This window comes from Lissotriton vulgaris, chromosome 8, assembly GCF_964263255.1.
Source record: "Lissotriton vulgaris chromosome 8, aLisVul1.2, whole genome shotgun sequence".
Classification (NCBI taxonomy): Eukaryota; Metazoa; Chordata; class Amphibia; order Caudata; family Salamandridae; genus Lissotriton; species Lissotriton vulgaris.
The window spans coordinates 1,369,670,559-1,369,694,636 of NC_141696.1; the positions used below are offsets into that span (position 1 = coordinate 1,369,670,559).

At 46.9% G+C, this 24,078-nt stretch overlaps 1 protein-coding gene across 2 annotated transcripts in view; it reads left to right on the top strand.

Annotated features, from left to right (window-relative positions):
• LOC147698758 (trifunctional purine biosynthetic protein adenosine-3-like) overlaps positions 1-24,078 on the top strand; it is a 376,225-nt gene that overhangs the window by 117,368 nt on the left and 234,779 nt on the right. For both annotated transcript variants that reach the window (XM_086935329.1, XM_086935328.1), the window contains exons 5-9: positions 11,483-11,594; positions 13,211-13,279; positions 17,274-17,399; positions 19,095-19,182; positions 20,591-20,676. In XM_086935329.1, the coding sequence (XP_086791455.1) occupies positions 11,483-11,594; positions 13,211-13,279; positions 17,274-17,399; positions 19,095-19,182; positions 20,591-20,676 (481 nt within the window). The remainder of the gene's footprint in view (positions 1-11,482; positions 11,595-13,210; positions 13,280-17,273; positions 17,400-19,094; positions 19,183-20,590; positions 20,677-24,078) is intronic.

Consider the following 24,078-nt stretch of genomic DNA (forward strand, 5'->3'; position numbering starts at 1 on the left):
CCATGGGCTCCTCCCTTCGAATGGCTGTCCACTCCGCACGCGCCCAGGACGAGAACGACAGAACCCACGCCCTAGTGCTGGGCGAGTCCCTCTCCTTCCATCGCCTGGTGAGAAGCCGTACCGCCGCCACCATCCCCAGATCGAAGAATCTGCATGACGCTTTGTCTTTAGGTGGCCATTTGAAGTGGTGCAGGAGGTACTCGAGTCAGTCACAGGGGATGACGCGACCGGTGCCCCGTGCAAGTAATGTGTGGATGTCCCTCCAGTAGGTGCCGAGGCCCGAACAACGCCACAAGACATGAAGGAGGTCCGTGCTCACTTCCCCGCATCTGGGGCAAGATACGTCCGTTCTGTGAAAATATTTGTTTATTAGGTCTGGGGTAAGATAGGCTCTGTGCACTATGTATACTTGGATTTGGCAGAACCTCATATTCCTGGGGATTCGCACCGGGCCTCGTAGGACCTTTCCCACTCTTTGTCTGCCAATTCTCGCCCCATGTCTCTCTCCCATTTCACCCGCAACGGGGTTAAGTCCAGTTCCGTATGTGTCCGCAGGGATGGGCAAACCACTGGACCAAGTGCCTGCCCCTGCCCATAACGTGCAGGTACTGCACCGTCAAATGCTGCGGTGGCTCTCCCGCCATATCACCCCATTGAGCCGCCATATGTGCCATTAGGGACCTGTGCATGAGAAAGCCTCATGGGGGGAGCCCAGCGTCCGCGACCAGTGACTCATAAGGTATCAATGCTCCGTCCTGGTATAGGTCGCCCAGTGTTTGGACATCTACCTCGTGCCAATTCTCTAGCATGGAATGCGTGAGTGTCCCCCCGCCCCCAGGTGAGTCCTCCAGGGGCACCGCAGGCGCGTACAGGCGCACCCTTCTCGTGAGATATAGTGCACTGCGGAAGCATTTGAACGCCACCGCCAGCAGTAATGGAGTGAAGTGTGCCGGCTTCGCTAGCGGGTGGAATAGTGCAGTGATCCACTCTAATGTGTACGCTGGTTCAGCCGTGGCTGTGTCTTCCCATCCCTTGTCCGCCAGCCAGCGGGCGACCCATTGGAGCTGTGCCGCCAAGTAGTAGTGCTCAAAGCAGGGGGCGGCCAGCCCGCCTCTGTCCGTGGGTAGGAATAGCTTCCCGAGTGCGAGGCAGTGCCTAGACGCAGAGCAGATAAAATCGCGTGGAATCTTGTTGAGGGTGGAGAAGAAGGACGCGGGCAGGAAGAGCGGGAGTGTGGACCAGAAGCCTATTTGGGCCCTGAGCGCAGTCACCGCTCTACCCAGGTTCCCATCCAGTAAATCCGCCTGCTGGTGGTATATCTGAATCCCCAGATATTTGGAGGTGTCCGCTTGCCAGGCGACTCTCATACCATGTAGACTGTACTCCGGGTCTGGCACCCCATTTCCAAAAGCATAAAGGCATGACTTACCTGCATTGACTCGGAGCCCCGAGAGGTCAGCGAAGCGGCTCAGTAATGGGGCCAGTTGCTCCGGCATGCGGCTCACGTCTCGGACGAAGACCAGCAAGTCATATGCGTACAGTGACACCTGATGAACCCCGTCGCCCAGCATAATTCCATCTGTCAGATGCTGTCTCAGAGCCACAGCCAAGGGCTCCCTGGCCAGCGCGAAAAGCAGCGGTGACAGGAGGCAACCCTGCTGGGTGCCTCTGCCGACCGCCACTGCCTCCGAAGCATACGGCCCTAGTCGGACACGGACCACTGGGTTATTGTACAGGAGCCCCACCATCTGCAGAAAGTCGTCATCCATCCCGTACGCCTCCAACACCGCCAGCAGGTATCCCCACTCCAGGCAATCAAAAGCCTCTTCTAGGTCAAGTACCAGGCATCCCGCCCTGGGCCAGACCGATGCTGCCCCCGCTGCTACCCGGAGGAACCTCTTGAGGTTCAGGGATGTGGACCTCGCTGGCACAAAACCATTCTGATCCGAGTGCACTAAGTGTGGGACAACTAGCACCAGCCGCTCTGCTAGGAGCTTGGCGAATATCTTGTAATCGGTATTCAGCATCGCCAACGGGCGGTAGGAGCCTAAGGATATGGAGTCTCTGTCGGGCTTAGGCAGGGACACTAAAAACGCTTCCATCAGAGTGGGCGGGAGCCGGCCAGTGTCCACTGATGCCCTGTACATTCAAAGGAGCTCAGGCCCAAGAATGTCACAGTTTGCCTTATAGTATTCAGCCGGCAGGCCATCCGGTCCTGGTGTCTTCCCAGACGTTAGCTCTCGAATTGCGTCCCCCACTTCCTCCAGTGTCAATGGAACACTGAGCTCCCCATTTTGACATTCCGTGACAGAAGGCACAGTGACCGACTCAAGAAACCCGGTCAGCAGGTGTAGGTGGCCGGCGCCTCGCGACCTGTAAAGTTCCCGGTAGTGGTCGGTCAGCGTCCGTTGGATTTCGCACTGTGTGTACACCACTGTCCCATCATTGGAACAGATGGCGCCGATCGGGGACGTGCACTCCGTCTTTCGGATCAATCAGGCTAGTAAGCGGCCAGCCCTGTCTGCCCTCGAGTGTGTCCTGGCCGGGTGCACCGCATAATTGTGGCACCTCAGTCTTTCGAGCAGGACTGCGTGCTCGCTTCGGAGTTCCCTCAGTCGACGTGCGTGCTCACCAGTGCCCTCCCCCTCCCTTTCATGCTGCAGTAGTTCGGACTCTATGCGATATGCCATGTGGCACCTATGCAGTGCCCACGGATGGTCACCTTGTGGGCGTCCCATTCCAGCCCTGAGTCGCTCGCCATGCCCTCGTTTTCTGCAAATTAGGAGAGGATGGCCGTGCCTAGAGATTACCAAAATTCAGCATCTTCTAATGCTGCAGACTGTAATTGCCATGTGGGCACCAGAGGCCTATCCGCCTCCCAGTTGAGGTGGAAACAGAGAGGGTTATGGTCTGAGTGCATCCTGCCTAGGTACTCTGTCTTGGACAGCAACGGGAGGAGAGACTGGGAGCCTACTATACGGTCGAGACGAAAGTGGAGGTCATGCACAGCCGAATAGTACGAGTATATCTTATCCGCAGGATGTTGCGTGCACCAAAGATCGTGTATGTCCCAGTGCAGTAACCAGTTCCCAAAGGCCTGCACTGCTGAAGCCGTTGCCGCTGCGCGTAGGGGTGAGAAGGAGCGGTCCAGGCTCTTGTCCAGGACCATGTTAAAGTCTCCACCTAACAACCAGGGGAGCCCGCATGTCGTTGGAGGATGGGATTCAGGGACGCCAGGAAAGCAGCCTGATCTGTGTTTGGGGCATAGATGGAACCCAGCAGTATCTCTTGCCCATTAAGATTCCCCCTAACAAAGGAGTACCTCCCTTCAGCATCTATTTGAGCGTCTGAACAAGTAAAGGGGACGCCAGCCCTCACCCATATCAGGGCGCCACGTGCCTGCGAAGAGTAAGTTGTGCCGTGTATCTGCCCCCTCCATCGCCTGCGCAGCCTCTCCAGCTCTACTTGGGACATATGAGTTTCCTGGAGAAGCGCGATCCCCACCTTGTGTCTCTGCATGTATGCGAAGATAGAGTACCTACGCGACGGGGTTTGCATGCCACGGATGTTCCATGTCATAATAGTGGTGGACGCCATGACGTGTGTTGTAACGCAGTCGCCTGGGGAGCTGAGGGGGTCGCCCCTCCAGGTCGGAGGCCAGGCTGTTGCAGGGTATGCGCTGGGTGTCGCTTCTGTAATGTGTAAACTAACAGTAATATTGTAACTTGACGGGCGATTTCCCAACAGGGTAAGAGTCCAAACTTAGTGAGGCAATTAATCCTCAAGGTAACGTGTCTACAATTTGAATGTGCGTGGGGAAGCACGCAGTCAGTAGTGTGTCATAATGTTCCCTCACACAGGGCCCTTTAAGGTTGCAGAGGAGTTTACAAAGCATCCAGGCAGTGATGCACGTCAATCTGATATGAGTGAGTCACCCGGGTGACGCGCATGCAGAACGTCCCATCCTTCCCCCCACGCCGGGCGTGATTATGTGTCCGCAGTGTGCTGCGCGCTAGGCCCCGGGGCCCGCCACTCACGACAGCAGTAGTGTGGGCAATCGATGAAAGGATACATTATGCAATATATTCAGTTCAGTCCATATACCGGGATGTCCCAAGCCGGGCTCCGGTCACGCTATGAAGTCCGCTGTTTGAGGTGTGACCACAGGCATAACAATGTCGTCTGACAACTCCGTGAATGGCGATGATGGTCCGCTGGCTTGCACTTCGCTGTACTGACCGTGGCCTAGGTCGTTGCTGATAGTCGCCGCGCCCAGCGTCTCAACCGCCTCTAGGGCTTCCTGTCTTTCTTGCCGCATTTTCTCCGGGCTCGGAGCGACCTGTCCCAGACCTGCACTCCGCCGGGCTCCCCTCTTCCCCCTCCGCCTCCTGGAACGCTGCTCCTGCCATCCGCCTTCCTCTGGGCCCGCTGGTCGCGGCCCCGACCATCGCCCTGTTTCCTCCAGCTAGTCACAAACCTCCGACGGGGCCTCGAAGAAGCGCACGCCTTCTTTGGTGACCACCATCAGGCGTGAGGGGAAGAGTAAGGAGTAAGGTAACTCCAGTACTCGCAGTTGTTTCTTCACTGCCAGGTACAAGCCACGTCTCCTCTGCACGGTCGCCGTATAGTCCGGAGAAAAACCGGACTTGGCTGTTGCCCACCTTGATGTCACCCATCTTCCGCGTTTCGCGGAGCACCGCGTCCCGGTCTCTGTAATTAAGAAACTTGTAGAGGAACGGGCGGGGCCGAGTCCCAGGTCGCTGGGCTTGCGCAGGCACCCTGTGAGCCCTCTCCACCATGAATAGCGGCGACAGGCTTCCAACCGGTAAGAGTGTCCGGAGCCAGTCTTCCATGTACTGTTCGGGATTCTTCCCTTCTTCCCCTTCTGGCAGGCCCACTACCCGGACATTACTGCGCCGGGAGCACCCTTCCGCATCGTCTGTGCGATCCTCTAGTGCGTGAACCCTGTCGATTAGGTCCTGTAAAGCAGCGGCATGGCTGTGCACCACTGGTTGTAGTTCCTGGACTGTTTGGCGCTGCGCGGCGACTGACTCCGATAGCTTGCGGTGATCCGCATGCAGCAGCGTGAAGTAAGAGGTGACTTTGTCAAGTCGGTCTTCCAGGGAAGTCTTGGTTTGTGCTAAGGTGGTACCAAATCGCTCCACCGCCGCTAAGACAGTGTCCATTTTGGCTGTCAGAGTCCTTACAGGTTCTGTATCAGTCCTCCGCTGATCTTGTGATGTGTCCGGGCCACCTGGGCCCAGCTGCTTTGACTGTGACTTGTCGCGCAACCTGCCCATTGCAAGTTGCTGCGCCGTGGGCATCAGCGCTTCCGGCTCCGGTGCAACAACAGCGGCAGGGAGGCCCCCAAATCTCCAGGCTTGTTGCTCTTGTCAGGAGGATCAGTGGTGTGCGCCAATCGATGACCAGCAGGCCCGTATGCGCCTTCACCAGCAAGGAGCGATGTCAAAGCGCTAAAGAACAGTCCATTTCCGCTCGCGCAGCAGGTGCTCTCCTCCCCAAGGTTATGTAGATGCAGGCAGTGTAGTTCTCAGAGGCACCCCACCACTGTAGTTCCCTTGCACCTGGGTCTGCACCACCAATGCGGCCGCGATCTCCGGAGGTGGCAGTGGGTAGCATACACTGCTGATGCGGGCAAAGGATGGGGGTCCCTACCTCCGATTGTAGTCAATATGTGTCCTGGGGCAAGGCAGCTGGGTTCACAGCGCACCGCACCCTCTTCGTTCCTCTGTCGTGGCTGTCACTGCCCTCGTTGTGCACCTGACTCCCTCCTCGGGCTCCAGTGTCCCCACTGTTAATGTAGAGCCAGTGTCCCGCACCCTAGGCCCCTACGGCACCCCAGGCAGCAGCGGGTGTCAGCCTTGCTTATGGCGCACATGCTCACCAGCGCCTGGTCGCGCACCCACCGGCCGCCGCCAGGCCGCCTCCATGCTCAGTAGGGGTCCGTCAGCCCTTCGTCACCGACTCTAGGCCTGCACTCAGTCCTCCGGCCACTCCGGCTTCAGCAGGTCATGGGACCGCCAGTCCCGTCAGCATCGCAGCCACCACAGGGCCCCGCCTCGCGACCTCTCGTCCCGGCCCCCCAAGCACCTCCCGCCGCCTGGTCGTACTCTGCCTCCGAGGCCGTCTCCGCGGTCCGTGGGTTTATTCAGGGGCCCACAGAACTGCCCAAGTTCGGCTCTGCCACTTCTTGCCTCGCGGCGCAGCCAGAGGTGCAGCAGTGCGGCCGGGTCCCCACTATGCGCTCACTCACTCAGTCCTGCCGGGCCGGCTCCACGCCAGACACCCACGTCGCCTCGCTATCCACCTGTGGGCGCCTAGATGGTCCCTCTGCCACCGCTGGCCAGCCTGATGATCCATGTCTCTCGGGGGGCCCAGCACCCCCTCTTCCTGCTGCGAGTCCGGGCCTGCGCGTCACTCCATGCGGCCAGGCACAGGCCAGAGCCTCACGTCCGCTCTGTAGCTGGGCGCCTCCTCTGCCCGGCGGCTGACACTGCACCGCCGCAGCTCCGATGCTGGCTCACCTCGCACCAGCAGATCCGCGACCCCGCTGAGGGGGCCGGTAACGGGGAGCAGGCATGCCTCCGCCCGTACAACACCGGCGCCGGAACGCGCCACAACCTCCAGGTCCCGGCCAGAGTTCATGCCTCCACAGCGCCCCTGGGCCGGCTCCGTTCGCTGGCCGGTTGCCCACTCCTGCTTTCATTTCAGCGGGCGCGTCGCGCACCGGCATGATCCCCAGGCGGTCCCGCAGCTACTCCGCCCGGCGTGGGTGAGCACAATTCCCTCGCCAAGGATAAATTCCGGAGAAGTCTGGGCCCCGCCGATGGAGCTCTAAAGAGTTGCATCCGCCATGTTGCCCGGCTGGCCACGCCCCGATTATATATATATATGCAGATCTACATTCCAAATCACTTATATGTGTACATCAGATCAGTTCTATCTTTGGTCTTAGAAAGACTGAATCATCAGTGACAGCCATGGTCAAATCTTTACATTGGCTCTCAATCCATAAGATTTGCAGTAAGTCAGCTTATTGTATGCTCCATATTTTCCATCACACATTTCTGGTGTATCTAACCCAAACCTTCCTCCTCTGTATTCAAACTTAAAGGTGCTTTTCATTATTTGTACCTTCAGATTAGCCGGATGTAGATCTTTCAGATACAAAGCTGTAGAAACTCCTTCTGGTTCATCTTAAGAAAGAAACAAATATTTTGTAGCCGCAAACTAAAACAGTGGCGCTTGGACAAGGATTTCATTTTTTAAATCTTATTGTGGCTTGGTTCGTGTCTGGTATCTCCCTCAAGAGACCTTATTTAGAGGGTGGATGTCAGTGCTCTGAAAAATGCCTATTTATATATAGGCTCTTAGGCATTATGTTATACAGTTCTTCATCACTAATGAGGGTTCTGGTATTGCCCACTGCTGCTGCTGTGTGTCCAATGTCTACATCCCTTGGCAGTGATCTCAGCCCCTTTCTAAAAAGAGAATTTGTGGATCAGTCTGTTATTAATGCTGCTGCCTCCTTGTTTCCAGAAACTAATGCCCTACTGTATTTTTTCAGTAATATATTATAGAGTCATTTAAATAGTAATATGTTTAGTGTATTGGTAATAATCCATTTTGCAGTTATATGTTTTGAATGTGGTGGTGGCTGAAATTCACTTAAAAAACCAAAGGTGACAGGGACATTACAGTTAGGAATTAGTATTGAAAAAACCTTAGAAATTCACTGAAAAAAACAAAGGTTATAGGGACGTTATAGTTAGGAAGTAAAGTTAAAATAAATCCTTGGAAATTCACTGAAAAAAGCAAGGATTACAGGGACGTTATAGTTAGGCTTACACACACACCCGCTATCTTACATATACAGTCTCCTATATACCCATCACTCTTCTATACATCACTTACACATCCACTCACTAAACCATACAAGGACTTCCACAGAGAGTTACCTTATTATATATCTTTAACACTCAGTAACTTTTCGAAAACACTCACACTCACTGGATGATGTCATCCGTGATGTCATCATCCAGTCATCATCCATGTCATTTTCAGATTTCATCATTGATGTAATCAGTGATGTCATTTGAGATGTCATCAGTGATGTCATCAGTGATGTCACTGACCATGTCATGAGTGATGTAGTATATGAGGTCATAAGCAGTGCATTGCGGGGATGTGAGTTATAGTTAGCGCAGGTAACAATAACTGCTGAATTTCTCTGGTTTTGTATGAGTGAAATATTTTAAGCTACACTCCCAACAATCTTTACTGGCACAGGACAACTTCAGAACAAGACAGTGCACAGCAGGAACCACCAACGCATTTTGGGCCTCACGCCCTTCTTCGTAGTCTGCATCTGCAGAAAGACGAAAGAATCACCAACACTCCCCTTAATTTATAAAAGTCATGCCCTAATGTGGGCTCCATGATAAGTATAGTGCATTATGGGGAAGGCAGTCCATATAACACCCATTTGGGCTCTCCAATCACGTAGAAACGCACAGTTCTTAAAATCCTGCCCATAATGCCTGCTCAAAGTTGCCCTCAAATTCTTGCCCAATCGTCGTTCCACAAAGTGGCTGCTAGACAAGCATGCCTCTGGACCTGCTGTGGATATCGCTGTGGTGCAGCAACCGGTCGGACTGACCGTGCATAAATCAAAGCAAACAGTGTTGTCCACGCTTTAAGCTGCACTCCCAACAATCTTTATTGGCACAAGGCAACTTCATAACAAGACAGTGCACAGCAGGAATCGCCAACGTGTTTCGGGCTTCACGCCCTTCTTCCTAGGCTGCATCTGCGGAAAGAGGCGAAAGAATCACCAACACATCTCCTTAATTTATAAAAGTCACACTCTAATGTGGGCTCCATGATAAATATAGTGCATTATGGGAGAGGCAGTCCATATAAAGCCCCAGTGGGCTCGCCAATCACATTGAAATGCACAGTTCTTAAAATCCTGCCCATAATGCCTGCTCAAAGATACCCACAAACTCTTGCCTCAATCGTTATTCCACAAAGCAGCTGCTAGACAAGCATGCCACTGGATCCTCTGTGGATGTCGATGTGGTGCAGCTACCGGTCAGACTGACCTTGTATAAATCCAAGCAAACAGTGTCATCAGTGATGTCACTGACCATGTCATGAGTGATGTAGTATATGAGTTCATAAGCAGTGCATTGCGGGGATGTGAGTTATAGTTAGCGCAGGTAACTATAACTGCTGAATTTCTCTGGTTTTGTATAAGTGAAATATCAGCCTAACTATAACGTCCCTGTAAACATTGTTTTTCTTTCAGTGAAAAAATAAATTGTGTATATATGTATATATATATATATATATATATATATATATATATATTTATCGAAGCAAACAGTGTTGTCCACGCTTTAAGCTGCACTCCCAACAATCTTGATTGGCACAGGGCAACTTCAGAACAAGACAGTGCACGGCAGGAATCGCCAACGCATTTTTGGCCTCACGCCCTTCTTCATAGGCTGCATCTGAGGAAAGAGGCAGAAGAATCACCAACACATCCCCTTCATTTATAAAAGTCATGACCTAATGTGGGCTCCATGATAAGTATATAGTGCATTATGGGGAAGGCAGTCCATATAAAACCCCAGAGGGCTCGTCAATCACGTAGAAATGCACAGTTCTTAAAATCCTGCCCATGATGCCTGCTCAAAGTTTATACTATGCATAGCTAGGGGTGGAGCAGGTGCCCATCGTAGTACCTTGTATCTGCTTGAATAGAAGCTTATCAAACAGAAAAGAATTGTTGTCTAAACACCACTCCATCATTTCAAGCAACTTCATAGTGGGTTGCTTGTATTAATTTCAGGTTGGCTTGGATGGTATTTTACCAATCCAAAGCTGTAATACTGTGCCTGGAGGTTTTACAAATGATAGGATTTATGATGTTATAAGTGTTGTTATGAATGCTATGATTTCAGATGGTATAAGTGATGTAATATGAAAGGGTATAAGTAGTTCATAGAGAAGGCACAAGTTATAGTTTATGAAGTGCGGCTACTGAGTTCACAACATTTTCTATACTGTGCTGTATGAACTATAATAATTTGAAGGTGGTGCTTAAATTATAAATTTAAGGTATAACTATAACTTTAGAATTTCTAATGTTTGTGTAATTTATGTTTGGTGTCTATCGAAAGAATAAATAAAGTTTTGCTACCTATAACTATGGGTTAACCTTTATATTGTGCATATATTGAGCGTGCTGCGTTCTGTTCAAGCAATGTATCTTGCACCAAATTGATCAATATCAGTGAGGTCAGGTTGTGTTCTCACAAAAGTCAGCTACATCTGCTGCTTGACTATTCATCTAAAAATATTTGTTTATACTTTTCATAACCTTCTCTAAATACATGAAAAAGTATAAAGTATCACTCAGTATACTTTTGAGGATTTGTCACAATTAAAATCCTTGATTAGTACGCTGATACAGCAAAGGATCTGATTTGGTATTCTTATCAAAACATTGCTCAACTATGTCTCCTCCCCCACATTCCTGCCGCCACCAGTCTGGAGGATGCAGAAACTGACACTTTTTGACATACATACATTAAGGATGCTCAGTGGCATGATCTTACTGGTAGAAGCATGAATGCACTCTGAATGCAGTGCCTGGTGGACGTTTTATTATATCTACTACTACAGTGGGATGCATGTTGCCATCATGTGCATCCAGGTGGTGAAATTAACCATGGTTCCTGGGACCTAAGGACCTGTATTACAGGTACTCGGGCTGGGCTTGAGAAGGCTACAACTCCCGCACTTTTCTTCCTCCAGTTTCTACTGTAATCAATTATTGCAGTAGGAGTCACACACAAACAGCATCTGCTGCAGCTGTTATTCAGTGGCAGCAAGTAGGAGAGTTTGGACAAATGTTACAATGGTCCACCAAGGTACTCCATTGAGGTTTTCCACCATTTTCCGTCTCCATAATAGCTGCAGTGAGAGAACCATGTGCTGGAGGTCCAGGCTTCCACTTCAGCTGCTAGTCAGTAACAGCAGATATCAGATTGGCAGAGGATGTAAAAGGAGCTACATGATTTACAGCCCTAGTAGCTCTCTTTAAAAGATACAATGTTTCTTCTTTCCTCCTCAGCAGCTGCTGTCAGTAAATTATAGCTTGAAAAGCCACTGCCAACAGAGGTGGGAGTGAACACACAAATCATTGTTATTATTGTTAGAAGGGGCAATATTGTGTGGTTAATTACCCCTCACCATCATTAAGGTCCCTCACTCCTGGATTGTTACTCCTAAATTGGTCAGTAAATTATTATACCATGATAGTCATAGTTGCATGTAATAATATTGCGTTCCTGTTCAGAGGATGGCATGGAATGGTCACCAATACTAAAATCACCTGTATTCATTCATAATGTCATAGCAATTGTCACAATAATATCCTGTTTTCTTTAAGTGCTGATTTTTCCACAATGGTTGTAAAGGCAAATGGTTTGACCAGTGGTACAAGTATGATCATTGCTGATAGCAAGGATGAGGCCTGCAAAGCCGTGCAAGACCTGACACAGGTAAGTTGTGATTTGCCAGATGTTCCTTACTAAGTATAATTTTTTTACTTATCTGTTGTTTAATTTAATCCGTATTTACTTCTTTTTCATCTTCTTTTTCATCTTCTATTACTTTGAGATTTTCCCCATTTCCCCCATTTCCTTACTCTTTTTTCTGTATATTGTCTTTTGCAATTCTACTTTTTTCCTCATGGGAGTTAACCCCTGTATCCTGTTATTCCTTTCCTTCTCCTAATTTTCTTTGCCACCTGTTTTTTCCTATCTCCATTAGATTGTATTCTAATATTCCGCTTGTGTTTTCCTTTTTTATTATGGCGGACCTCATCCCCCGTTTTATCCTATTCCCTTCCTTCTTCTTTTTCCCAGTTATTTTATATTTTACTGATTTCCTCTTTTCCAATTGTTCCCTTTCTTCAGTTTTGTTTTTTAAAAGTCTGGAATATTGGTATTAATACTTTAGAAGTATTTCCTTACAAATGTTAATTTTGGAAGTGTTAGATTGAAATTCTAATGGGCTAACACCTACAGCTCCGCAAAGTGTCCAGTTCACAGAGATTGGTGTATGAGTAGGTGTCACTTAGTCTTGTAATACTCTGGATTAGGGACCGATTCATATCTTGGTGGTAAACTTACTCTGTTGCAACAGCAATGGAGTATGTATACTGCCAAGATAATGGTCTGCCAGCCTGATTTAGATGCAGGTGTACTATAAGTATGGCTACAGCAGTATCTGCTCTGTCAACTCCATAGCTAAACCTCTCTGATGGCCCGACAGTTTAAGGACCATCAGAAATGGCTATATGTCTGCCCACCCAATTGGATGGCTGGATATATAGCCATTTTTTTTACTTTCCGTCACACTAGGCAAAGCCTGGCGATAAGGGACATTAAAAAAGGAATAATGCCCCACTTGCCATGGGAGATGACTCTAACCATCTGGAAGACGGAAGGGGATAGACTAATCTACTCTGTCCCCCTGGCGGATCAACTGGCCATCCATCGACATAAAAATCAGGCCCTTAGTCCTGAATTTCAAAAGTGACAATGGCTTACTCCTGGAATAAATGAGTACTATATAAAAAGTCACAGCACAATCTTTTTGACTCATCCAGTGTGTACAAAAGACCTGCAGCAAGACCAGACATCGAAATAGCTCAATCACATATCCACAATTTTAGACTTTCGTCGTTGATACCCATGAACTCACCCTCGATATTCAGACGTCTGTGCCTAACACGAAATGTATTGTACACCGACATATCTCATACTTCACCGATATTCTCCACAATTTAGTACTGCAGCGATTCCTCTTCAGGCTTAGACACACTAGCTATAGCTCTCCACCCAATTTCAGATTTTTTTTTAGATGTATTTGTTTACCACCCTACCTGTAAATTCCCCTTTATGTTGCCTCCTATCACTTTCTTACTTCCGTCAATTTACTCCGATAATACTGCTCCATTGCTTGAAATGTGCAATAAGTGCTGCCATAATTGAGCAATAGTAAGTGCTGAGGTGGCTCAAATAAAGTAATATTGGGTTGCGAAAACTAGGGCTACCAATTAAAAGACAAGAAACCAGGATACAAATAAGTAACATCTTATATTATGTTGCAGGACAAGACACTTGCAGCAGCTGCAGACACCATCCTTGTTGAAGAGCGCCTTGAAGGGGAAGAACTTTCTGTAAGTTAATCGTTTTTAAAAAAATGCTGATCGAATCAGATGCACTACATTACGTAGAACACTTTCTGGTCAGCATTTTTGTTATGCTGCACATTTTATTACCACATTAGTGGGTATCATTAATGTTTTACTTTTGAAAAACGAGTCTTCAACAAAAATGCATTCTAATGAGGGTGAGGGGCTGACTTCATTCAAAAAGTGCACCCACAGGTACCATCACATCTCCAGTGCCTGCACCTACTGTGTCAAAATCTGTCAATTCAGGGGCTTTTTACAAACCCCTTGCACTTCCGGTGTGTCACTTATTACATGAAATTGAGTTAATCTGATCTTGTCACAATCCCCTCCATTATGATAAAAGCAGAGAGGGTGACAGGGACTTAAATCCCCGAGTACACAATTAAAAGAGTACCTTCCTAGAATTTCTGAAAAATAACAGCGCTCCACCCTGCATGTTGGTCGGCATCAGGGTGTGTTAGTGGCCCTATTATGAAGCATGCCACTATCTAGTGGGTGAGGGGAGTACTAAAAACCCTAGTGTGGCTTCTACTGAAGAATTACAAGTTGTATATAGTACATACTTTTTTTGTAGGTGTAACAATAACCACCATGCCTGCGAATGTTCCAGCCTCTGAATAATCTGACCAAATTAGTCTTTATATGTTCTTTGTTTCTAGATGACTGGTTTCAGTTTTTGTCTCTATTACCACCAGGCCAAAAACAGTCTAGACTTACGCAAGGTCATCAAAAGGCCTGGCATGAATCCACTGGATGAAAATGATTATAGGGCAATGAACGTCCAGCTAGACCAACTTTAACAATGTTGTCAATTCATACTGAACATCCTTGAGAACGAGATGACAATAAGGTTAGGAGCGGAATCCAAAGTCGCTCGTTTTCCTCTCTTCCTGTAGTATCTTATTCATACATTTCGGCCCAGATCGACTAAGGATTTGTGTTGTCCTTGCATCATGCAAGTCAGCGCAAGGCAGCGCCAGTCTTTAAGTGACATTTTCTAAGTTACGTAGGGAATATTTGGGCCACCATGCATGACACCATTGTACAAGAGTGCCTGTTTTGGTGTTATCTTAGAGACTTATATACAAGCCCCTTGCGTAGCCAGTACGTCACTTTGTCCCATAATAAAAGTGATGCACTGGTGGCGCAAGGGGTTTGTAAATAAGCCCCTTCGCATATATGGCACATGTCTGCTCTCTCCGTTTTAAGCAATAAAGCACAGCAAGCTCCCTTGCTATGTCACAGTGCATGAAACTTGGATCACCAACCTTTTCTGAACAAGAACTACTTATGTGCAATGAAAATCATCCCAAGCTAATAACATAAATATTAGAGTTATAGTGGTGGGGACTTCCGGCAAAATTACAATATTGGCCATTGCATACAGGATTACTTGCAGTTTCCATCTTGTGCATCAGGCAATGACATCAACAAGTATGTCAAATACCAAAGCAGTCATATCCACAATGCCTACTGCACTTAGGAAAGAAAATCAATAATAAGATTGCCCAGCGCAGTATGAATTGCCATTTAACCCATTAGCCTTAAAGATATTTCTCGAGCTTTCAAGTTCTGATAATCAACACATTTTACTATTAAATATATCATTTTCAATTTTAGAAACATACGTAATTCAACCACACAAATGCTTTTCATTTACTAGTTTGCACTGCACATAGTGGAACTAGTCACAGGTCGCTGGAGAGCTGCCAGTAGCCCCAGAGCTACTCGTGGTGAACCTGGCTTACGTAAACCTGGATCTTGGTGTCTTGTGTGAGCCATTTATTAGTTGGGGAGAGGGTGTTCTTGATCTGTAAATTCTCTAATATAACTAGGTACAATAATAGGAGATCTATACCTCTCTCTGAGTAATGTAATAGGAGCCCAAAGAAGCCCAAGGGCTTACTCACCTCAAAAGCAGATTCAGATTCAGACGGTTAGTTACATACTTATAAAACGTAGGGCCTACTTTAGATCTCGGAGGACGAGTTACTCCACCACAATGGTGATGGATATCCTGTCTGCCGAAATACAAATCCCATTATATACTATGACGGAGTAACCCATCTGCCGAGATGTAAATCAGGCCCTTAGTCGGTCTCTGGCATCTTACAGACATGGAGAGGGTATTCATCTGCAATCCAATCATCATTTTGGGTAGAATTCAAGTTCATCATCTTTCAGTCTTTATAAATTTATTGGATGCCAGTGCAATCTACTCATAGTAACAATAAGGTTTTAGATCTGCATATATGTACTCTTAAAAGGCTGCTAGATAATGTCCATAAAGACAGTGTATGTTAAATGTAGGATCCATGTGCTTTTGCTCCAAGTTTAGAAGAATGTTGTACATTAAAGAAACATGTTTTGTTGCCTCAGGGTACACTAAACACCCTTTATTTACATTTTTTTAAGCACCTTTACCCAAAGTGCTGTTAAGAAAATGGGCACAGCTGTAGAAAAGCATACTAAGCAAATCTCTGAGGTTAACCTGACAGTGAATCCAAATTAGCGAGAATTGTCTGGCAAATGATCCTTAAAATACTTATTCAAAAATGGAAAGAAGGTGATAACTGAATAAAAAGGAACGCTTATTCCAGCACGTAGGTGCCACAAAAGCTAAGGGGATAGTTTAAAATAAGGAGGGGCATTTTCGCTGAAGCCACTCGGAGGACCTTCAGACAAAATGCTTGCCCTAGTATGATGAGTTGCTTGGCATTGGTTTGAAATCTCAGAAATAAGTCTCAAAGCAGGGTTTGCTTCCGCATACATGACAGTGACATTTTTCTTCTTACCCTTCTGCGTGTGGCCTTTCAAGCCGGATACATCTGCATAGCAAAGCCTATAAATAGGGCAGGCCTTCTGCCGTCGCAATGCCAGCAGCACTGCGGTGGATTGGACACTTACTAAAACTTTTCTGTTGGCTAAGTCAACTAGTTATTCATTAGCTGGAGAGTTTCTCATCCATATTAACACCAGATGTTCCACTGAGATTAATTCACAGTTAGGTATTCATCCAGTTTGCAACTTTGGTTGAAAGACTTAGGAGTTTACTTAGTTGGGCTCAATGGTGATGGGTGATAGATTTATAAATAAGTTGATTCGGGGGGGGGGGCTGATGGCGCTCTGCTCAATGAGTCATACTTTTGAGAACATGGGAAGCTGGATATAAGGTATGCTCTTAGCCATCTATAATTGTATGTTATGTATGCCCCCCCACCCAATCGTCTGCCTCTGCTTCCAACATGTATGAAGGGGCAGAGGAGTAATGGTAGAGCCTTGCATAACATAAAACATCCTGACCTCCTGCCACCCCCCCACTCTCATCATATACACTCTCTTTCCCATCTTCCTAGCTCCAAATCGAAAAATAAATACCTGGCCTCCTGCCACTCACCTCCACCATCCTCTGAAAATTGTCCACTCCCCAAAATCCAAATATTAAATACAAGTAACTGGTCTCCTATCACCCTCCCACCTCCCACTCTTATATCATCCTATCCCCTCCATGCTCGAAGCCATGCTCAGCACTGTTACATTGAATGTGGAGAGCCAGCACCACACAGACCACAGCTTTGTGAGAGTCACTTGTCATCATGGATCATTTTGTCCTGTCAGCGCAGGTCTGAAGAGAGACATGTTGCCCTCATTTTTTCCACCTCCCTCAGGTCTGTGGAGATCCAGGAAAAGTCCAAGAAAGCGGATTAGATTCCAACTACCATACCGCCATTGTGCTTGGGTGTCTGGGGACTCGCGTGAGGTCATAGAACAAGGGGAAACAAGCCCTTCCCTATATGACATCACAACAGTGGGTAACTACTTTAGCTACCTACTCTTGCAATGTCATTAACGTGAATAACCGGAGTTTGATCTGGTTCTTCACGACAGAGGCTCCCTATAGAAGCCACATATTACATTCAGTTACTAGCTAGCACAGATCACATTTCCTCGCAGTAATATCTGAATTTTCTCCCAGTGCTTGTGCTTTAGTGACGGTGTCTCGATAGCCCCCATGCCGCCAGTAAAGGAGCACAGACGATTGCTTGAAGGGGATCAAGGTCCAAGCACAGATGGAATGGGAGCCTACTGCCCTACTCCTCAGGTAGAGTGAGCCCTTCTACTTGTATTTTCCCTGTTTCTTTATTATCCAATATGCCTTTTCTGTACCTGTGAAACTTTGTTGAGCTAACCATGTATCGTCATGTATCTTAAACTTTGTCCAAAATATTTATTCCTAACACACTATGCTAGAATACTGTAGCACTGAGTAAAATTAAAGTGGTAGGTATTGAGCCCCTGTGCTACAAACAGCCTTTTTAAGGCTTTCATAAAGGAGGGCGCCTATGTACCAATGTATCAGAGAGGACACTAATCAATTCACATGCATAAATGTAAACTTTAGAAAGAGAATCCATACATTCACCAATATATACATGCAATGTTCTTTTCCTATCAACAAATTTTTGATACTTGATTGTGGTCATAACTCAGAAGCGTATGTGATTGTGGCTCATAAGATACTATTACCTAGGTGGTAATAGCGGAAAGTCATTCATTCAATTTTTTTATTAAATGCAATTGTATTTGATTTTAATGGTTTATCTGTTGTATTTTTATAATGTATCTTTTGGCGTATTGTGATTTTCTGTATCATTTATATTATGTTACATTTTGTATTGTAATAAATTGTACCCCGTTGTATGTTGTTTTATGTTATGTATGGTATGTGATGTGATGAGGGTTGTCAAATATCGAATGTGGAGTGGTGTGTCATGCTGTATGTTACATTATGTGACGTGATGTAACATTTCAGGTGTTAAGTAATTTTTTTAAAACATAATTTAAAAGATACACTATATCAGTCATAGCTCATGCGATGGTGCTTATTGTGATGTATTCTGTTATTATCACATCTTATCATATGTTGATTATCATATAGTATAGGGGATTGTGTTGGAAAGATGGTTAAATACATTATCATTATTAGCAGGGAATTACCCGTTTTATAAATAACAAGTTTATTTAAAGTCTGGCTTTCCAGCCTGCCAAGTAAGTAGAGACTATTGTCTCCACGCCCCTGATGGAGGATTGGCCACCGTGTTTAGAGACAGCCGACAGGAAGGTGGGGATTATTTTGTCATTATGATGGACTGATTGGCAGTGGCAATATATGCTGCTACTCCTAAGCTTCTGCCTATGCCACGTATCACAGACCCTGAGGCTTACTAAGAGTTACCTCCTCATGCTAAACTTGTGAGACATTTGTAAAGTATTCTAGTTGCTTTACATTAGGGTGCCCCTCCTCTAACAAAAATCAAAAGATATAAGAAATCTGCTGCAACCACCCCAGGAGGGTGCCACCTTCTAAATGTGAATCATCCAATTGAGGTGTCCCAATCCTCTTTAACAGATCTTCTTAAATAACTCCAGAGGTTGAAACGTCAACAGTATAACAACCAGATGTGGTATTTGATTACCATTTGTTGGCTCATGATGGGAAGTGCATTCTGTACCACCCACCTTGCTTAGACCATAGTTTTGTGTTTCACTGTACACATACTGTACACATACACACATGTTTCTGTAATTATAAGTCTTAACTCTTTGTGTAACCACTAGGGGCACTGAGCCATGGGTTTAGTAACAATCAAAGAGAAACGCTCAGTAAGGGTGTACATGTAAGACACTATTGGCAAAAATAATTAATGGGACGAGGAGTTGCAAGAATAGACGGTAAAGTAAGGTGGAGGTAATTTGAGACTAATATACATAATTTCTAATTTCTGTTGTTTTTCAGTTTCCAATAAACGTGTTGGAGAAAATTAATGATACGATAATTCAAGAAACCATTGATGGACTACGGCAAGAGGACATACCATATGTAGGTGAGTCGATTTATGATGTTTCCTGTGCTCAAGTGAGAGATAGTAAGGAGCCCTTTGTATACCGATCGTTGCCTTGAGAAATACATACAATGGTGAAAATATTGGGTCTTATTGAGAGTTTGGTGAAAACTGAAAATACTCCACTATCTAAATATCCTCCATCACAGGGAAATTTTCATGGTATATTACAATCCAGTGGATTTTATCCCATATTTTTGAGTTTCTTACAGAAATTGTGGGATTGTCAGTTCCAAACAAATGCTACGGGCTCAATTACGAGGCTGGCGAATCACAGACTGCAAGACTCATGGGGCGCAGCAATGGCGGTCTTCTGACCACCCTATTACAATTTGGGCAGACTGGCATTTCCCTTCTGCAGCCTCCAGGGAACCACCGTTCCCTTGCACTGATGCGGCGGTGTAGAGGCTGCAATATGCTTGTCTGACATAAGCTACAGCAGTAAAAGGCAGGCACACTGACACTAACACAGAAATAGTCATAGCCATTACAAATGGGTATAGTCCTTAAGAGTCTGAATTTTCCACCCACTCGCCATAAATTCGGTTAAACTTTTGTGGGACACCCCTCGCCTTGTACGCCAGTTTTTCAAGAGCTGCACACAAGTCCATGCCACCAATCCACTCTTGTAGGGATGGGGCCTGCTCATCTCTTCAGTGTCTACAGAGATCCCTCTTGACCACCATGTATGCCGTCGCTAGGGGTGAACGGGTTGCCATGGAGTTCCCCACATATTCCATTATCCCCATAAGCATGATTTTAGGATCAAGTCCAGTGGGATGCCAACCACCTTCCCCATGTGTCTGTTGACCAATACCCAGTACGCCTGTGCCCCTGGACATTTCCAGATTGTGTGATGAAAAGGGTCCCTGAGAGGAGCCACAGTGCATGGCACGCTCAGTAGCAGGACGACCAATGAACATTAGGTGTTCAGGGAAATAGTAAATCCTGTGGAAGTATTTGATTTGTATTAGGCGTAGTCGCATTGATATCACTAGTATCTCGGCCCATCATTGCCTCACCACTGTCATCATTGTGTAGGGTACCAATGTCCTCCTCCCATCTGGATCTCAATACTTCCAGGGGCTCGGGCGCATTCGCAACCAGGGATTTGTAGAGCCAAAATATGCCACCGCTACCCAATGTGTAAGTTACCAACTTGCATTCAAGTGGGTTGAATTAGGGAAGGGTCGTGAGCCTTTGTTGGCGTGTTAACATCAACTCTGTTAAATGAGCAGCGCTAATAAAAATTAGCTAAGTGGTAAAATATATATCCAGGACATTATAGCCTAGCCCTGAACACTTCACTTACATAGTAAAGAATGTTGACCACGAAATTGTAAAATTACAAGTTTATGTGCTAGATGTATTGTTTTTGTTTCCTTTACAGGGGTGCTGCATGCAAAAATAATGCTTACTAGAGAGGGACCAAAGGTTCTACACTTCAAATGCGGTTTTGGAGAAACAGCCTGTCAGGTCAGTAATTTATTGTGAAAAACAGAGAATATCTGCACCATAGCGAGGACCCCATTATGATTCGAATGCTCTGGTAATTTCGGCTCTCCAAAAGAGTTTTATTAGCCGGAGGCTTTCCAGGGGTTGGAAGCATTGACCTGGTTGAGGAGTGGCAGGTTGTAGTGGTCCAACTAGGAATGAGGAATAACCAGGGGAATCAACTTTAACACACAATTCCCCCTGATTATTCTCATTCTTACTAGGCCTGGGCAAAGCACTACGTTACGCTCACGTGGTTTGTGAAGTTTGCACAACTTCGCACTACGCGAACTGCACGTAGCACAGTGCGAACACAGGTAGCATAGCGTAGATTAGCGTAGTGCAGCAGTCATTTTTTGCTTGCTTGCCGTGCTCAACATCAAGTTGGCGACCGCGAGCAAGCAAAATGACATCCTGGTGAGACTTTTTCCTTTTTCGCGATCAGCAACATCAAGTTGCCGATCGTGAGCGTGGAAAATAAACCTCCCTGCGAAATTCTCAACGCGGGGAGGTCTGGTTTCTCATTGCGAGTGGTTGCGTATGCTCGCGACCGCTCGCGATGAGAAACTACCAGTCTGCATTGAGAAAGCTGCAGCTCGAGTAAAAATCTCCTTGAGCGGCAGAAAACTACAGCTCGCACTGGTCAAGATGCCGTTTTCAATGATTGCACAGTGCCGGATGCTTGTCCGCACTGTGCAATCATTGAAAACGGCATCTTGCACAGTGTGAACAGGGTACTACGCAGTTTGCGTAGTGCTACGTGTAGTGCGAAGTGCACTTCTCGTGGCTACGCGTTGCGCTACTTCGCGAACTACGCCCAGCCCTAAAAATTCTTACCCTGATTTTCATGCGGTGAGATTAGCTGCTTCAGGTAGCTAGAGTCTACAGAGAGAAGGGGCTACAGTGTTTTAGCATTACTTATAATCGCAATGGTGCCGTAAATCCCAAACTAAACCCTTCGGGATAGCTGCCAAGGTTTCAGATTGCTTATGTGTGGCATTTTCATAATTTCAGTGTAATTATGAATGACATTCAACGACTATGAGTGACCCTTTCTTGAAAGCAAAATCAAATCAAGCAATGAAGATGGGCGAAACATATAAATACCAGAAATTACACTAATTTGCGCAACAAGAAACTCTAAACAAATCTTCAAACTGCTGCAAAGCATCAGAAATGGAAGGGCACTAAACTAGTACCCTTATATAGGGGGGCTGTCTGGAGGCTGTGTGTTGCTGTAGCCAGGCCTCAGGTTCAGGGGTTGTGAGGAAGGAGGAGGTGTGAGAAAGCTACATACATGGGCCTGCTGCTTGGAGGCTGTGTGTCGCTGAAGCCAGGCCCCTGATTCAGGTATTTTGAGGGAAGCAGAGGGGTGTGAGAAAGTTTAATTGCTGTCACTGATTTTGTGCCACTGAATACACGCCCCATGAGACCCCTGAAAGGTCTGAAGGATCCAATGGAATGCAGTCATACAGAGAACAGCTTCCAAAAATTCTTAACAATTGAGCAGCTCAAAGTATATGGGCATATGCAGTTGGGCAGTGCAGCTATGTGTATGGGCAAACAAAGTTCTGGCAATGAAATGTTTAACATGATGAACATTGTAATTACCAACAGTATGGTATTAATAGAGGTGCGTGTGTTTTTCAATTAATGCGTGATAGAAGAGTTAAACAGTTCACGACATAGGGCCCGATTACGATGTGGTTGGGAAATCTACCTTACCAAATCGGTTTGGAAATGGTTTCCGACCCACTCAGATCGAGAGAGTCCGACCGACCGAGTACAATGCATCGGGATGCTTCCAGATACGATTTGGTTGGAATCCCATTGACTTCTCTGGTAACCTATATTCCTAACCGTATCGTAATCGGGCCCTCGGTCGGGAAGACACATTCGGAAGGAGCAAATGCCATTAAGAGGCCTTCCTAACTGCATTCTAATCGGGCCCTAAGTGGGAATGCTTTCCTATCCGCATCGTAATCTGGCCCGTAGCAGGGGATTCAGAACTGTAAATTGGTGGTGCGATGTAACCATTCCAAAATAGTACACCATAGCACCACTTTATGCCTCGGCAAACAACTGCCATTACTTCGACTCTTCACAAAACCAGCAATAAAGCCTAAACCATGCACCAAACAAATAAGAGACAAGCTCTGCACACAAAGAAACTGCCGCTCCCCTCCCTGCTCTCCACCGCGGGCAACACAGCAGAGTCTGAACCCATGCCCCCTCATCTCTCTGCTCACGTCGGCCACACCTGGACGGAGTCTCCAACAGACGCAATCAGCAGGGCCTCGAAATATAAAGAGGAAAAAGATGTCCACAACATTTTCAGCTGCCACCAGAACCCCCTACAAGGCGCAACTCCAGCTGACCCTGGCAGCTAGCAGCCCAGCGCAGTACCAGACTCGGAAAAAATGACAAATTCAAGAGCTTAACAGACAAGAAACTGCCATTAAATGATCATTTGTAAAAGGAAGAATCAACGCATTTCTGGATTCCAGGCCGCTCTCTATGTCCCGCATGTGACCCGGCCCAAGCCTACAGGATGTGAGGGCCCCAACACGGATCTTCTCAGTCAATAGACTTTAGTAGTAGTAGTGCTCGAACCTAATAAAATGGATTAAAGAGCAGCTGAGAGGTGTCCTCCCCGGTCAGCATGCCGCTACCTGCCCAGGCCTGCAGCAAGCAACAGGACAGATCACACGAGCAGACTGCTTAAGTGATGCCACGTTCCAAGCTGAAAATGAATTGTTGGACCAGCACCAGGATGGTCAGCGCACGCTAGCGCTATTCATTTAAAGGAGATTTTTTGAGCTCCAACAGAGTGACAATTCAGGCACTCACTTTGCTTTGAGGTGAGCGGCACGCACAATTCGTACATCGTGGGCGCAACGACTCCAACAGCAAACATTGGCCCACATTGATTATGAGCTAAGCAGCTTCGTGAATCCTGGCCATCGGTGTGGGGGGATGGGTGTGGGAGGGGGTCACTCAGCCGTAGGCTCATTTTAATGTACAATTTCTCAGCACAACATAGTGCGAGAAGCGCTGCCAGAAGCTTGCCAAAACTTTATTCAACTCCAATTGCCAGAAGTCACGTGCCGTGGTGCCTATTAAAGTGTGTGCCACAAAACTGGTACCAGCCTCAATCGGTCTGTTCTGTCTCGACAGTAACTATTGGTCATAAATGTATTGAATATCCTACAGTGCGGCAGGCTGTGTCATGTGGCGTCACATGAATCCTAATATTGTTATTACACTGTCACTAGAGCAGCAGCTAGAGCTGCAGACTCAGACCAAGCTGCCGGAAGCACCATGCACGGTGAGCTGACACTTCTTCAGCTTTACTTATGATTACTAGCGCTCCTGCTTGACAGT